We start from the raw sequence: 17282 nt of genomic DNA, 5'->3' as shown, positions 1-17282 counted from the left end.
ATACCTGCAGATGGGCACTGGCTAGAGGGCAGGATGACACATGTGTTCCACCACAGATCACAAGGCATTTTTTGGTATAAACCCCCAGAACTCAAGGCTCTTGTATCAACATAAACAGCTTTCTCCTCCCCCCCAATCCCCCAAACAGAGCAGCCTTAACAAGGCCCCACTTTTGAGCTGCCACCTCTGTACCCCCAGCGAGTTCTTTCACACTAAGCTGGAAACCTGACAAGTATTAAAACCTATGCTACAGGATTAAATAAGGTTTTTATTGTCACATTTAACTGCTTTGTCAGAGATGTACATTTTGCAGGTTTCTGTATGGAATAAAAGACGGCGGTTGCCAACCTGTTGATCCCAACACCTGTACCTTGAGCCACAGGTATGAACTCCAGAGCCAGGTCTCTGTCCCGTGGACTGCAACACTCCAAAGCAAAAATCCATCGAGTTAAGGCTAATGAGAATAATGTAAAATAGTTAAAACCAGAGCACTGGATGTTTAAAGGTGGAAACGCTCGGTAGAAGAGTGGCAATTTCAACACCTCGTTTTTCCCAAAGTTATTTTGCTTCATTGAGTACAGGCCGGGAGAGGGCAATGAACAGACTTTTGTCTACAGATACGACCCAAAAAGAGTAAAATTTCAGTGTGTAAATCTGATATATTTGAAATTTTTAAGCGACTGCTTTGCTGTTCTGGGTGTAAACCAGAGGAGTGGTTACTGACACCTCGAGTGATAAATGCTGCAGATAACCTCATCTTAAAATGTGTATTTTCTCATTTACACATCAGGGATAAAGTCCAATAATACAAACTTCTTAGTGGCACAATTTCACATATTTTGGGCAACGTTAGCATACAAGCAGTATTTAAATAAAAGTAAGTGCATCCAAACATGAAATTCTCTAAATATACCACACTTCATTTATCCCAAACGGCAGTTTTCTGACAAGAGCTGTAATTCAATTTAAAATAATCATTTACACGTTTCACCCAGAGGAAAAGAGGTAATAAACCCAGGGGACTCTCCAAACAATCTTCTCCTACCCTATCCCCCTACTTAATACATAAAAAACTCATCTAGAAGCGTAAATCCAATACTCAGATGCAAATAAAATGCAAGAAGCAGTCTCTGATGTTTGCAATTTGCAGACTCCAAAGTCCAATCATGATGGAATTTACTACTTCTGTCGGTCATTTACTCCTGCATGTGCACTTTGTGTTTATGCTAAAATAACCAATGAGACAATAAATGAGGCCAGTGTGGCGTAAAGTCATTGTAAACCCAGTGAGACCAGAATAATTCTATTTATGACATTCATTTGGATGATTTACCAGGCATCCCAACCTTCCCCCCCCCACACACCCCGAACCTTTACAGAAAAAAAGGCAACCATCAGTTGAAGTGAGACACATTCTGCTTGTAAAAAAAAGGTCAAACCAGATCCCTCCTCTGATAAGAGCATGCCCACATCTTTTCCAATCAGGCTCCTCAGAATTATCAAAATTTCTCTGCTTGCAAAGGCCAATTTGGCTTACCATCGAAAGCTATTTTGAAGGCGGCTGATATATTTATTCCCTTTCAAAAATTAAAATTCAAGGCATGATAGTGCAAGAGGTAAGTTTTGATTTGAGAACATTATCTGTAGACTAACTGTGCTTAGTTACTACATCCCAATTTATTGTCTTAAAGAAAATATGGCAACAAAAGCTACAAGATCTCTATAAATTTCATTTTGCCTAAATTTACCAGTACATCCATGAACCTCATCAGTATTAGTACAACTTGATTATCCTAATGATTCCATTATAAAACTTGCAAAATGTATCACAAGGTGAATAAACCATCTAGTGCAAGTCTTCTACATTTTGTGTGCACAGTAATCCTGTGTAGTTCCATCTCCTCCAGGTTAAATCCCCAAAGTCTCTCGGTGACAATTATGAAAAAAACAGTGTCATGTGGATTCTTTTGTTTTTTTCCCCCCTATCAAATCTGAGAAGTTTGAGTGTTCCTGGAATCACCATCGGGATGTGCTGGAGGCCGTGAATCCCTTGTCTGTGAGTATTCACTGTCAGAGGACTCTGTGGGTTCAAGCAAATTCTCATAATCACTGTCTTCTGATTCGTCAACATTGTCACCGACCGCTCTTTGGGAAGATGGCATGGATGCTCCATTACCAGAATATTTCAATCCTGCATTTGTGGAAACATAACTGGAAGAACCTACTGCTTGGGGCCGAGGCATGAAGACACCGCTGTCCAGGAGCCCGGGGCCCGCAGCGCCGTCCTGGCCGGTTGCGTTGAAATCGGAGTACGGAGGGGGAGGATCGGACACATCCGAGTCTTCCAGCGTGCAGCCTTCCACAGCAAACCCAGTGTAGGACATTCGGGGAACAAACATGGGTTCCAAGTTATCTGCTGGCATTTGCCTGCTTAAAATTGCTTGCTGCATTCCTGCAAAACAAAGGACGTGGGGGTACTTAATGCTTTCCTGGCGATGTGTTTCGCGCACCCCAGCTGTGACGCCCACACGGCGCTGTCCCCTCTCCTTTCGTTCTGGGTATTATTAAATGTTCATCCCTGGCATTGCTTTCCAACTCTAGCACTCGATTTTGTCCTCCCAGTCTCCACTACTCATCTTTCCTAATTCAGATTTTTTTGTCTTACATAGCCATCAATACACTATCCCTGACCATCACATCAAATCCTGTTTATTGCTACGTCCTACTCTTGGAGCGTGACAAACTGCCCTAAATTTAGCAGTGCAGCCATGGAACTCATCAGTATCAGCACAACTCAATTATCCCCGTGATCCCATTTCAAAAACAAAATGTGTCAGAGAGAAAATAAACGACCCAAGCGCAGGCGTGCTACGTTTTCATATGCACAGCCACCCTGTACAGTTCATTTCCTCCAGTTTATGCTCCCAAAAAACACAGCTACAGGATGTTTCCACAGCCTGTTGCTGTTTCCACCTCATCTCTCCTCTGTATTTTCGTTCCTTCTCACACCCAAAAGCACAGTAACCTCTGTTAGGGCTCACTGTGGCTGCTCCTCTCCACCTATGTCTTCCTCACTACTCAAAGCTCGACTCACTTGTCATCTGTGACTACTGAGTTTTGATATTACATCTTAAAAATACCACTTTCTGCTTTCTCTTCCAATGCCCCTTGTGCCTGGGGACAATCTCATGAACACATGCAAAGAAATTACCTTGTTTACTTCCCTCAAGTTATTATTTTAAAAACCATACTCTCATTAAAAACCTAAACGATGGAATTATAGCTGCAGGTGCAACAGGGTTATCAGAACAGGAATGTGGAAGTCATCTTAAATGAGATGATTCGGGAAGTATTTGAAGGAAGATGTGCACAGGAATAATGAACTGCAAAACCTTACAAAATGAGGAACAGTTGCATCCCTCTGCAGAAAAGAAACACTTGATCTAAGTAAACTATAAATATCAACATGCATGAAGTGTGTTCAGCTGCTGGGATACAGGTATGTATTATTTCACTGCAGTGGTCAAGAATACAACTGGAATACATCTAATTTTGAACACCACGGTTTAAAAAATAGGGAAAAACTGGAGAAACTCCAAGGAAAGGACTGGTTAGAGATCTAAAAATCATGACCTAAGAGGAAAGGCTGCAGTAACAGGGATCAGAAGGGAGGACTTGAGGAAAGAGTTTCACTCTTCAAATGTGCCCAAGAGGCTGCTGTGGAAAGGTAAGTTATGTACATTAGACACAAGGAAAAACTTCCTGGCAGGAAGTGTTGTTAAGCACTGGAGAGATTGAAGTTTTCGACAGGTTTTTAAGTGGTTATCAACCTCCAGACACCTGTCAGAACTGACACTGGGATAGGTAAAGTGACACTCAAAATAGGATCAGCTCTACTTACTGCAGCACCATGTTTCTGGGAAAAACACAAATGAAGGATGAAGAGTTCCGTTCATCAAGGCAATGAGATGTCCCTTAAGAATAAAAGGTGCATATTCCCTCCAGTGGCTGTGTAAGAGCACTCCATTTTTGGGCCACAACACGAGAACTGCAGTGGGAGATTTCCTGGCACCTGGGAAGTGCACAGCACTCACCACACCCTGGAACACGTTATGTGTACAAAACTACTCCACTGCTCTGGCAAATAAAGTCTCAACTGACTTTTATGCTGGAGTGTAAAGTCACAGCCTGTTGACCAAAAGTTTCTAAGAATAACAAGCTTTCACTGCTGCAGGAACTGGAATCAAATGCTCCCTCTTCCTCCAGCCCAGAGAATGATTAACTGGAATATTTAACTCAGTAAAACCAAGGAAATTCTCCTGATACTGAGCAAGTGAAAGAACACAAGGCCAGATTCAGCATTTAACTACTCACATCTAAAAATACTGCAGAGTTACAAGCTGCATGTTTTCTTCTTCCAGCCCTCTCACATGATTATCTGCTCTGGGTGAATTCTCAGTCCAGCATTTGCATCTCACTGGTAGTACCTAGAGGCGAGCACAGACTGCTCTTCCTCCTCCTCCCCCAGCTTTTCCATATAACTGGATCAGCTCCAGTCACACTAAATACCCACCTCTACTTCTCCATAGTAGCAGTTCCCTGCCTGCTTCATCTGCAGCCAAGCAGGAAACAGCAGTGACTCAGGCACTTCCATCTTTTAAATGGTCTGGAGCTAATCCTGCCTCTTTTACCTTATCTCTGGGGTCCAGAGGAAGGAGAACCTGGGCTGACAGATCAAACTGTGCTCTGCAACGCTCATGTGATAACTGTGCCTTTCAGCTTGGAGAAAATAACAATATCCACTCATGGCAGCACCAGGGCCATTGCACAGTTTAGGGTGTTCACCCACCTAAACCATCTTTCAGTGTCAGACACAGCCTTAGGTAACAGGACACACAAGTAATAAAAGCCATCTTGTAGCTAAAATGACAAAATTTGGTTATTTGCTTATCTCTTCAAAAAGAAAAAAAAAAGCAGCAGTGTTTGCTGAAATACGCAAATTATGAATTACTTGGGTTTTAATCCTACTTCCCATTTGCCCATTCTCTCTGCTCCTACCCTCTACCTGCAGTCTTCCCTTGCACTCACAATTTAAACTGGGTCATCAATGTCTCCTTGGAAAGGTCTGAGCTCTCCACAAAACTCATCTACTCCTAAACAAAAGTCTCCTGAGGTGACATTCAATTTTTAGGCAGGAGGGACGTGGGAATGGAGAGTGGGAAAGGGAATAAATATTTTATAAAACCATGGATAGCTCCTGCTCTGTAAACACACCACCCTGTTTCTTTCCTGCAAAAGGAATCTCTCCAGTGTTTAGATTTGGGTTTTTCCACTTTTCCTTTCCTACAGCTGATCTTTTCCTGTATTATTTCTAGAACTGACTTTTTCATTCTTTCTCTACAGTGTTGTCTCTCTCCTATATTTTAAGCTTGCTAGCTCTGGATGACTCCAACAGAAATACCTGCAGTATTTCACACACACTTTCACAGTTCAGGTGTCATGCAGTGTAAACCCATCACATACACTTCCCAGTGGGAATTACCAGGAATAAAAGAAATAATTTTTTTTCCCCATGAATTACCAGGAATAAAAGAAATTATTTTAACTCTACAAACCCTTTTGTACTTACAGCATCTGCTTCTGGGGGGGGGAAAAAAAAGGTAATTAAAAGGCAACTTACTTATTTCTTGTTCTTTTTCATTCTTCTTCTGTGCGATTTGCCTTTTCAACTTGTTTACATCGGCTTGAAAAGATTCAACAACACGTTCACTTTTTTCTACATCTATACATACTGCCTGGGAGAAAAACATAAGATATGCTAAGATTGTGCAAAAAGATAGAGAGTAATTCCATGACAACATTAATAAAGCTTTTAAAAGCATATAAGTAAAAGCAGGACTTCACTGTCTCAGAGTGTGATATTTAAGCTCAAGATCGTTCTCTTTACTGGCTGCTGCCAATTCCCAACTGTTGCATTATGGGAAAAGCATTTCCAAATAATTCATCATTACAGAAGATTTGTCACAAGATCCAAAGTTAGTAAGTGCCCCATCCTGGAAGTGTCCAAGGCCAGGTTGGATGGGGCTTGGAGCAACCTGGGCTAGTGGAAGGTGTCTCTGCTCATGGCAGGGGGTGGAACAAGATGATCATGAAGGTCCCTTCCGACCCAAAGCATTCCATGGTTCTATGCCCTGTCCCTTTCTTTCTCATTCTTTCTCTACAGTGTTGTCTCCCTGGTTATCAGAGAATCATGAATTGTTAAAGTTGGAAAAGATGCTTAAGATCATCGAGGCCATCAACCCAGCACCACCACCATGTTCACCTTTAAACCAAGGGCATCCACATGTTTTTTGAACACTTCCAGGGATGGTGACTGCACCACTTCCCTGGACAGCTTGTGCCAGCACCTCCCTGTTAAAAAATGTTTCCTGATACGCAGTCTGAACCTCCCCTGAAGAAGCTTGAGGCAGTTTCCTCTCATCCTGTGCTTTGTTCCCTGGGAGCAGAGCTCAACCCCCACCTGGCTCCAATCTCTTTTCAGGTGCAGAGAGCAATAAGGTCCCCCTGAGCCTCCTTTTCTCCAGGCTGAACAACCCCATTTCCATTATCCAGAGCCAGTAATTCAGACAACGGCAGGAGCACAAAGGATGCACGTGCTCTTGGCATAAGCAGTGTTACAAGCAATGCCAGGAGCTAATGAAATAGAGCTCTGAAGATAAATTTTTCTATCCCCTGAAGTTTCCCTGTGTGTGCCTCACCCACCTTCCAAGGCAGGCTGGGAAGCAGCAACTTAGAGCAGCTGCCCTGTACAGGCAGGGCCAGGGGATGGATGGAGGGATTGCTGCCCCATTCCCTGCTCCACGAGCAGACCAGCAGAGCTGAGCTGGAGCAGAGACACAAATCCCCACCCCAGGGCAGATGCAGAGGGAAAGCCTGAGAAGAAGCTGTGACTCCAGCACAATCAGCAGCTGTGTGAGCTCCTGGGGCAGCACAGCCACGCTGCTCTTCACACAGGACAAGCTGTGAGCTGACAGGCACACACTGAGCAGATCCCACACTCCAGGCACTTTCGGATGCTTTGGCACTTCTGGAGGATTCACTCATGCTCCACACAAGTTTTAACTAACAGATGGAGCTCTGCTGATGCTTCATATCCAAAGCCAGGAGTCGTTTTTAAACCTCTGCAAATCCCTACAGCCTTCAGCAAGGCTTCTCTTCAATGCACACTCTTAAAAATAACTTACACCTCCCAGAAATCCCTAAGGATTGAATCATTTACTTGAAAAAGAGAAAGAATTGATGGTACTCATACCAACCACTTTTACAGACTGGAAACGCACACATTACACAGAAATTGACATATTTCATTATTAAAATGAGACTGAATTTCCTACAGTTCATGATAATTCTTTACAAGCTCCAAAAATCTCCATCCCCTCTACTCCTGGTTTAACCAAAGGATGAATAAAAGATGCCACAGACATACTGACCACTGTGAAGCAAAGGATGTTACCTGTACTTTTTCCTGAAGTGCATTATAAACCTGATATATAGCCCTGATGTCCTTCATCACTCCATCTTTGTCAAAAAAATCAGTACTAAAAAGAGGAAGCAAAGCAGAAATCATTGGTTAGAGAAGACAACACAGGCTTCTAGCTCATGCTGTCTTTGAATTGCTTTAAGCAGTCTATCACTGTATTTATAAAATACATTTTATTTCTAAAAATGCTATTTTAGCAATAGTATATTGCTAAAAACATACAATACTGTCAAGATCCAATCGGACAGCAGCATATTCAGTACCCAAAATTCCTTCTGGAACAACAAAGTCTCATTTGAATGAGATTAAACTCATGCAGAAATCTTTAAGCTTGTATAATTTCCTTGTTAACAGCCAGAAAAGCTACTTGGCATTTACAGCATGTCAGTAAAAATTCTTCAGAGAAACAACAAGACTTCCGAGTCAGAGTTCAAGTTTTAAATGAGGCTTGCACACAGAATTCCTTGGGGTGGTGGATGGTGGGTGGAAATCAAGCCAGAAGCTTCCAGCCAGAAGGCCCAGAGCATGGACTGGCCACACCAACTCTGCTTTTCTGAGGGATGCACAGAGTTCCCTGCAAGATTCAGTTTTGAGCAGGAAGAAAGAACAGTAAGAACTGACCATTCTAGGTTTTTTTCCTGCTCAAAATGCCTGTTTGTGGTATTCTTTGGGAGCTACAGAATGGGGGGCTTGAAGACTAAATCATTTTAAAGGAAAAATCCTTACCCGTGTTCCTTAATAACTTTGGCATAATTCTGAGAAGTATTTGGCACTGAAGAGACTTTGTATTCCTGTTGGCTGGTGTTGCCTAGGTTAGGAATAGTAAGTGACACCCTTTGATTATACCTGCAGAGAAAAGTTTAGAAAGACATCTTAATTCACCTGCAAAAGATCCTTTACAATAGCCCTTGATATTACCCCAGCTCTTTGATGATCACAACTCTTCTCATTTTAAAGCTTCCGCTTTAGGTTTGTTATAGAAGCTGCTAAAGATATTACAGGCTGTGTTCCAAATAAATACAGGATCAAAAATTCCTACCTCCATACCTCTTAGGGCCTTTGAAATGTGCACTTGAACTACCACAGACACATTCAGGTCCACTATAAGAATCATGGTAATGGCACCTGATATCTCTTAAAATACATTTTTTTTGTTTGATGATTTAAAGTCTGAAAAGAATTTTTGCTCCCCCCAACTTTAATTCATAAATTATTTGCACAGGGAAAAAAAGCTGCCATCACTAACAAGCGGTGGCTTGTTGCCCGAACAGGTGTATCCCAAGACACTATTGGACAAACATTTAATTTACATACAACTGTACAAACTTCTAAATAGTCTGAAGAATAGCAGTAAGGAGCAAAAAAATGAGGCTTGGCTCATGTACAGAGAGGGCTTACCTTCGGTTTGGTCTAAAAAGCACGTATTCTAAAGCATGTGTTGAGTTATTTGCAGTGGAAATGAAGCTGAAGAGAAGGAAGACAAGGTCAGGCACTCCAAGGATGTGTGTCAGCTGTTTGTGAATGATGTGCTCTCTGTAGGACATTTGCTGCTGCGTGTTTCTCCTAAATCTGTACCACCCAATAACGTTCTGCAATCCAAGTACATCAGAAAAGTGTTAACTCAGAGATGCACATTTTACCTTCTGAGAATAAACTTGCTAAAACTGTGGTATCACAATTAGCCAAAAGCTTTATTACAGCAAGACAATCTGAATTCCTAGAGATTTGCAACTTTGCACCAAAACAAGTGTAGCATCCTGTTACAACACAACTATCAACTATAAAACAACTCCCATGTTAAATAAAAGAATGGGAAGCTTTGTTTTTAATTTTTTTTTATATTAAATATGAAATTATTAAGTCTGAATGTAATAAAGCCTGTTTAGGTTGCTAATAAAAGAGAATACAAGACTGTCTTTATTCCCAAACAGCAACCTTTCTTTCTCTTTTGACATTGTGACAATTAATGTCGTTAAATCTGCGATGCTGTAGTCACACGACACTTCAAATTTTATTTTCTCTGGTTTTGCCTGCTTTCCCCCCACATATTATGCACCTTGCCAGTCTCCCTGCAAATCCCTCCAGATCCTAAAAAAATAACATTCCAGTGAAAACCAGTGGGAAAAAAAACAATTTTTAATTATGTTTTTTTGCCTCATCTCCTGAGGGGCAACTTAATATCCTCTGTAATGTTCTACAGTAGAGTTACAGAGTCACAGAATTCAAGATTCAGTGCTGGAAACTCACTCCACCACTTCACTACATAAGGAACCACACCTTCAGCTCTGCTCCTTCATCCATCGGTTCATGAGAACCTCTGAAACAATTCTTGGATAATGAGGAGAAGGTTTGAGTCTTCTCCCAAGAACTAATAAAATTTAATCTTCTTAATACTGGCTGTGCTGCTAACAACCAGGATGTAAAGCTGCGACAATATCTTTAAACATCTCTAAGCTGTGACAAAAATTGATAGAAGAGTTTTTTCAGTTTAAAACTGACAGTGCAAAAATTGCAGTTACAAGGCTAAATCGTTACAATTCCTTCAAATGAACAGATTTTCAGATCAACTGCATTTTTGGTGGGTTCAGCAGCAAAGTACACAATCATTATGCCACATTTTTTTTTAGCTCAGAAATTTGAGGGGGTTAATACAGCCTTTCGCTTTTGGAGACCTACACTTAAATCCTTCATATTTCCTCAGGGTAATTAGACATTGCCCCCAGTTTAACCTAAGCACCACAAATCCACCAACTTCTGTACAGGATAAGCCCTGGATCAAAACAAACCATCAGATTTATGAAAGAAAATATTTCTCCCAGTTAATTACCTTTTTCTGTTCATCTGTTTTCCAAACCCACTCTTTCTAATGACCAGAACAGGAGGAAAAGAGAGAAAACTTACTTTTCTTCTGTCTTTAAGGATCCTGTCCAAACTCTCCTCATTAACCTTGCCTGCATAATCATAAAAGCTGGAACCAAAAAGGAAGAGTTTACACACATATGTTATACATAAAGTAAATAACTTACACTTTGAACATCCTTCAAATAGGTGGCATTCTATACAATCCCAAGCAATTTCTAGAGCTTTACCTTTATCAGCATCAGGGGTTTAATTGTTAAAAACCCTGCCTAAAAGAAAGCAAAGCAGGGCCATTTCACGTACAACTTCAAATCAACTTCTTGAGCTCCAGTCCTGCAATCAGACTCACGTGGTTGGACCCTTGAAGCCAAAAGAGGCAGCAATAATCCAAAGTATCATGGTCTTTCCATAAGGCTCTGCTTCCAGAACTGAGGCCCAAACCCTGACATGTTGTTATTTTGAGGGCACAACAGATTTAAGCATTTCTACACCTACCTACACGCACAGGTTTAGAAATTTAAGCAGATCACACTGCATGATAAAAGGAAAAACACTTGAAAATAGATTCCTCCCTGCCTTACCTGCCAAGTCCGTGGTCTCTTTCAAGAGCTGCTATCACTGACACTTCGAGCAGTGCAGGAAAACACTCTGGTTTAGAGGTCTGTGCTCTCAGCTCTTATGTAGGGGGGTTAAAAAACATAACAGAAAATTCTGAGCTTGGTACTTGGCTGGTAAATAAGGGTGGATATACCATTCGCTTCAAGATGCAAGTTGCAGTGAAAATTCAGACTACAACTAATTTGAGATATGTAATATTTGCGTAATCTTTCCAATTCCCATTCACAATATTTATTTATGCATTTAGCAGGCATCCAATTCTTTCTCTTTCTGTGCTTTATAAGAATAATTTTTTTTATAGGATGAGCAACTAGTATGTAATGAGAGACATCCATCCGAAAACTGCACAGACAGAGAAATCAGTCTTTTAAAAATCTTTGCTTCTCATTCAGCAACAGCACTGGAACCAAGCCTGTCACACTCAACATGAGCAGTGCCAGCTGACAAGAGCACAGTGGATGAGCAACAGGCCTCACACTGGCCACAATTAAGTCAAAAGGATAAGGCAGAGAAAGCCCAAATCGGCATCTGCTGCAATCAGGGGAGCAGAACAACCAAGTGCGTGAGCTGTGAGAGCTTCCCTCGTGCTCTGCAGCGAGTGGATTCACCAGTTTTCCCGTGCAGCAGCACACAGTGGATGCTTCTCCCCTCCCTCCATCAGCTCAGGCACTAACAGCCCATCCCTTGGCTGGGGGGAAGCAGGGAACGTGATCCGTTTGGATATGCGCTGCACAAAGCATCCCTGGGATCCAGGAAGAGCCTCCCAGACACTGGGATATTATCTCCATGTGTGGAGTCTGCAGCATTTAAATCACTGCCTTCAGAGCACCCTCTCTGTAATTATCAACCAGCAAGTGAGTGACTGCAGCTTTTTTCTTAATGCAACCACTGTCAATCACAATAGCTGAACTACTGTGTCTTCTTAATTGGCTGGAAATCTCCAAATAAAGACAAGAGGAGATTAATTGGGAATTCCTTCTAAAAAGGAATTCTAGACAGCCATCACTGTATGAAGAAGTGAAGACTACAGAGAAAATCTACATGTGAATGGATAGAAGCTGTTAAATAGAATACATGAGCTCCATATTTAATTTAAATTCAGGAGTTCAGAAGATCAGAAGGCAAAAATAACTAGAAAGCTGAAAAGATTTCAGAATAATTAGTTGGTGCAGGTCAGTACAACTAACTACAAAACAACTTGGTAACCCAGCAAGGCACAAGGGTTAGGGCACCAGGGTGTGCTGTGACCCATCAGGCCCAGGCAGAGCCAAGCTGAAGCTGCAATAATTTCAATTGATTTTGACATTCATCCTCATTATCAGAGTGGTATGATTTGAAATGGCTTCTATTCTACCTCCACCAGCTACCCAAGATGGAAATTCAAAGAGACAGAGAAATAAGCCCTTTCCAACCTAAGGTTAAGTGCTGCTGAAACTGTGATCTCATCATTTCATTGTCATGGTTGGTGCCATTTCCATGGATTTCTGTAATACCATCAGATGAGCAAAACACTGGTAGGGACATCTGAAATGCTAATACTTTGCAGTGAGCTCCCTATTTTTTATATTCTGCATCCAACACAAGGAAGACAACAAAAAAAGCTTACCTAAAGAGTTTTGAACAAGGCTCATGGTTATGGATTTCTGCAACAACAAAGAAGAAAAAAAAAAAGAGAGACATATGTTCAACTGCTCAAGGCAAAGGGAAATTACAGTGGCATATCTTGCATGAACTTTCCAGATCACAGCTACTGAGCAAATAAGCATTTGTGTCAGGCCACACACTGCCCTTAATGTCTCAGCAACACCTGATGACACAGCACCATACCCAGAAGACTGGCTTCTCTTTATAATCTGACATCTTACAGAGGGAAATATTTTAATAAGACATACACCTGCTCAGACACACAGAGATACAGGAGCCACAAATACACACAATAATGTTCTAATACCACAGTTGTAACCTCCTCACAAAAGCATTTTTTCTCTTTGATATCCCTTTCCACAACAGTTCACTTGCGTTCACAGACACTTTGTTACAGCAGCAAGGAATAAAAAAAAGGGGTGGGGGAGGCAATCACTGTAATGTTCCACACTGGAGTGTTTCAAGAGGCAAGGCAAACAGTCTGTAACAATAAAAGGGGTCCAGAGCCATTTCAAAGCATTTAGCTGCAATTTATAATTCTGTTCTATGAGATATTAAAAAGCCAGAGCAGTATTTTTTCACTGAGCACGTTGCAATAAATGCTAATGTCCATATTTAAGGAGCAAAGGTTGTAATGTGCCAGTAATCTCAGAGAAGAGTACGAAAAGAATACAAATCCAATCCCCATTATCTCTCCAACACCAAGCATGACTTATTTTTTTCAGGTGCTTGGAGCAACCTGGGATAGTGGAAGGTGTCCCTGCCCATGGCAGGGAGTTTGAATGAGATGGGCTTTAAGGTCCCTTCCAACCCAAACCATTCCATGACTCTGTGATTCTGGGATGATGTAGCACTAATCTTTCCAGCTCCCACAGCAGAACCCCACTGGAGTGTTCAGCAACAACTTTGCTCAGACTCTTCCTTCCTGGAGGGTGAGTCACCACCTGCTGCTCAGGGTTGCCATCTCAGCAGAGTCACGGTGGGATCACAATTCCCAGGAACAGCAGACTGCACACATGAACATCCCAGCATATTTAGTGTCTATCAAAACAAGGCCCAGAGCGTCCATTCCAGGCCTCCTGCCCAAGAAAATGTACAACCTCACTTGCAAGGACTCCTCAGAATGCTGCTGTGAGAGCTGCTCTCTTAGGAACTGCATAAAATTGTATCAACCCCAATACTTTCACACCCTCGTGCAGGAAACAATCTGCTAACAAAGCCAGCAAGTGCAATTATTGCAGCTTAGACGGGTGTTTTCCAGGAAATACACTGACTGCAACAACACTCTTTTGATCCTTGGGTTATGATATTGCCACACAGACCTCGTGTTCTGAAAAACAGGAAGCAACAAGCCTCCTGCTCAGACCACATGAAGCAGCCAACATTCTAAATTTAGGGCTTACAGAGTGGTTTATTTATAGACAGAGTATGCATAGTGTATATACACACATATATACTCTCATATATACACATATATACACATCACCACTGATCTTGCAGATAAAAGGGAGTTAAAATTCGTCTGTGGCAACAGTGCCACAAAACTGTCAGTCTCCTGAGCTGAACTGGGAGTTCAAGGGTTAATGTTGACAAGTAAATATTGAAGTAAAAGTCTGGTAAACAACAACAACAACAACAAGAAAATATCCAGAAGGTCCTCAGGGGTGGGTAATTTCCATTTTCATAAAGTAACTAATAATGTGACAAAGGAGTGATCTAAACAGGGAGTGATTTTTAACACCACAAACTCTTGGTTTAGGAAACCAGGCCAAGGCTGCAGCTGGTGACATCACTGCCAACAACAACCAGGATCAGTGACCACTGCAGAGCAGTGTCTGCTTTAAAAACTTCAGAAAGTGACTGGCTCTGTCAGTTCTGTCTGAACACACAGAGCTATCAGCTGCCTTCCCTCAGACTGTGCTCTGATAGTGATTATATGCACACACAAAAAATGCTATGCCTTTATTTTCTGTAATTTAGCTCAACTAACTAATTAATTAATTGACACTTCAGTCAATTTACCACCCGTGATCTCTTAAGAATAACCAGAACAGGAAACTACTCAGCCTTCTGGATTGCTGTGCACACAACCATCACCACTTCAGATCATCAGTTCTGTATCAGAAAAACAACTGAGAGTCGACCCAAAGATGTTTGTGGTCACCTGAGCTTTATGCAGACCCTGCTTTGTTATCTGGGACCAGACTCACAAAGCCAGGCACGGACATATTTGGGTTTTTAGGGAGGTTTAGATGTATTTTAACATCTGGTTATATGCACAGAAACAAAAAGGCCTTTTCTTTCAGGGGTTTCCTATTTTCTACAAACCAAAGAGCTAAAAACATGCAACAACAGCTTCTCACTCATGTATGAAAAATCTAATTCAACTGACACTTAACAGCAAGAACTTCAATCTTCTCTCACTTTTCACACAGACCAGCCGTAGAGTCCTTGTGCTTGTCAAACAAGTTGTCTGACAAATATTCCTTGTCCAGTCTTGCTGTGACAGTTTATGATGTCACCAACTCCCAGCTGTCCCTCCAAACCCTCTACTGAAAATCTGTCCCTTTCCAGTCTCAGTAAATCAAGCAATGAATTCACAAGAAACTCCCCCCAGGACCCACAGCCAAGGAATTAACTTCTCCATCATGAAGTGCAGATAAATGTCTTCAATCAACAATCCTTTCTTCACAGAAGGAGATGCACCAAAACCCTGTGACTAGCAAAGGTCTGTTTCCTTCCCTCACAACCACAAACACACAGACACCGTGAAAAATATGATACACCCTGTGATAGTCTTACATGTGAAGTGATTCTTAGTGAAATTTTGTCCTGGAGACTTAAAACCTGGGCAGTGCCAGTTTCAGAATGTCTCAAAGTTACATCACTTACCAATAACTTGTAGAAATTCGGTGTTGCTGATCTGTGAATCACTGATGCTAAAGGTCTCTTCTTGCCTCACCTCTCCCAGCAAAAATCCTTCCTGCAAATTAAAAGGAAAATAAAAGCACTAAAACAAGACAGAAATCCACTGCATACAGTCACTTACTGTAACTTTCTCAGCCCTTAAGCTGGACCAAAGATTCAGTTTGGAGCACACATCTGAGCTGCAGCGGGTACAACCTGCCCTGATTTTCTGCTTTGCCAACATCCTTTCTGCCAACAGCACTGCAGGGATGGCTCGTCCAAAAACAACATTCTACACACAACTTACACAAGGGAGAGACGTTACAGAAGGGAGGGCTCTGCCCCAGCCCCATAGGGATGAGGAGGAGGCTGCTTTGCTCCTGCAAATCTCAGGGAAGTGGAGGTTACACCTGCAGAGCCTTACCCAAATTTCTGTGTGGAGACTGGGCTGAACCCCGAACAACAACAGGGATTACAAAACCCAGATGTCGATTTAAAGGTAAATTAAAGTAATTCCTTCTCCATCCCTACCCAAAACGAGTGAGGAGGCTGAGCAGGAATGGCGTGGTTTTGGCACAAAGCACCGAGATGGTGGCGCAGAGCTGAAGAGCAAGCTCAGCCTAAAATCATGCCAACAAACCCGAGGGATTCGGGAACACCCCACCTCTGCGCTGGTCAGCATCCCACAGCGGCTGCGGGAAACCCACCCACGGAGCTCCCACGCGCGCGTTCCCCGCCTGCAACCCCAGTCCCGCAGGAGCCCCGCCCCGCCGGGAACATCCCAGGCACCCCACATCCCGCGGGGAGCACTCCGAGCACCCCACGTCCCAGGGAACAGCCCTAGCATCCCACATCCCGGGGGACAGAGCCCCGGACACCCCACATCCCGCCCGGGAATCCCACATCCCGCCTGGACACCCCACATCCCGCCGGGATCCCCCACATCCCTCCTGGACACCCCACATCCCTCCTGGACACCCCACATCCCTCCTGGACACCCCACATCCCGCCCGGGCATCGCACGTCTCTCGGGGAGCACTCGGAGCACCCCGCACGCCGGGAAACAGCCCTGTCATTCCACATCCCACGGGGAGAACGCCGGACACCCCAAATCCCGCCCAGGCAGAGCACGTCCCACCTGGACACCCCACATCCCACATCCCGCACAGGGGGGAGCGGACCGGACACCCCACATCCCGCCAGGATACCCCACGTCCCTCCCGGACACCCCACGTCCCTCCCGGACACCCCACATCCCTCTCGGACACCCCACATTCCGCCGGGACACCCCACATCCCTCCCGGACACCCCACATCCCACCCCGCCGCGCCCGTGGGGGGCCGCCCCCGCCCGCCGTGATCCGCGGCCGGGCCGCACGGGGCGGCGGCGCGGCTCGGCAGCCCCGCGGCGCGGGCGCCGCTCGGTGCGCTGTGCCGGGGCGCCCCCGCGGCCCCGGTGCGGCGGCGCGGGGCACGTACGTGGTCGGCGCTGCTGTTGGCGCTGCAGTAGCACACGGAGCTGAAGGTGTAGCCGGAGATGGACGCCGCCATGACGGACACACCGCCGCCGCCTCCACGGCGCACGCGCGCCGCCGCCGCCGCGCTCGGCCGCTTCCGGCGGCGCCGCGGGGCATCATGGGCAGTGTAGTCCCGGAGTGGAGACCGGGGGTGTCCAGGGGTGGAGGGGGAGTTGGAACTGCGGGAATGTCAGGGAA

General features: G+C 43.8%; 1 protein-coding gene across 1 annotated transcript; it reads right to left on the bottom strand.

Moving 5' to 3' along the window:
• Positions 1-248: 248 nt before the first annotated feature.
• ABRAXAS2 (abraxas 2, BRISC complex subunit) lies at positions 249-17148 on the bottom strand. Its single transcript, XM_027890959.1, has 9 exons — positions 17047-17148; positions 15554-15644; positions 12624-12660; positions 10442-10508; positions 8939-9129; positions 8267-8386; positions 7514-7598; positions 5681-5795; positions 249-2452 (listed from the first exon to the last, which is right to left on the bottom strand). The coding sequence occupies exons 1-9, from the start codon at positions 17116-17118 to the stop codon at positions 1986-1988; spliced, it is 1245 nt and encodes a 414-aa protein (XP_027746760.1). The 5' UTR covers positions 17119-17148; the 3' UTR covers positions 249-1985.
• Positions 17149-17282: the final 134 nt, after the last annotated feature.

Source organism: Empidonax traillii, unplaced genomic scaffold (genome assembly GCF_003031625.1).
Source record: "Empidonax traillii isolate 1590-97213 ecotype Southwest subspecies unplaced genomic scaffold, ASM303162v1 scaffold304:size641404, whole genome shotgun sequence".
In the NCBI taxonomy this organism is placed as follows: domain Eukaryota; kingdom Metazoa; phylum Chordata; class Aves; order Passeriformes; family Tyrannidae; genus Empidonax; species Empidonax traillii.
The sequence above is the reverse complement of the archived record's forward strand: the minus strand, read 5'-3'. Positions and strand labels throughout refer to the sequence as shown.

Excerpts from the sequence above, each read along its gene's own strand:
- ABRAXAS2 (XM_027890959.1), bottom strand. The coding sequence starts at position 17,118 with ATGGCGGCGTCCATCTCCGGCTACACCTTCAGCTCCGTGTGCTACTGC. Across the intron at positions 12,661-15,553 it reads CGAATTTCTACAAGTTATTG|AAATCCATAACCATGAGCCT; the intron begins GTAAGTGATGTA and ends TTGTTGTTGCAG. Across the intron at positions 7,599-8,266 it reads AAAGTTATTAAGGAACACGG|TACTGATTTTTTTGACAAAG; the intron begins GTAAGGATTTTT and ends TCCTCTTTTTAG.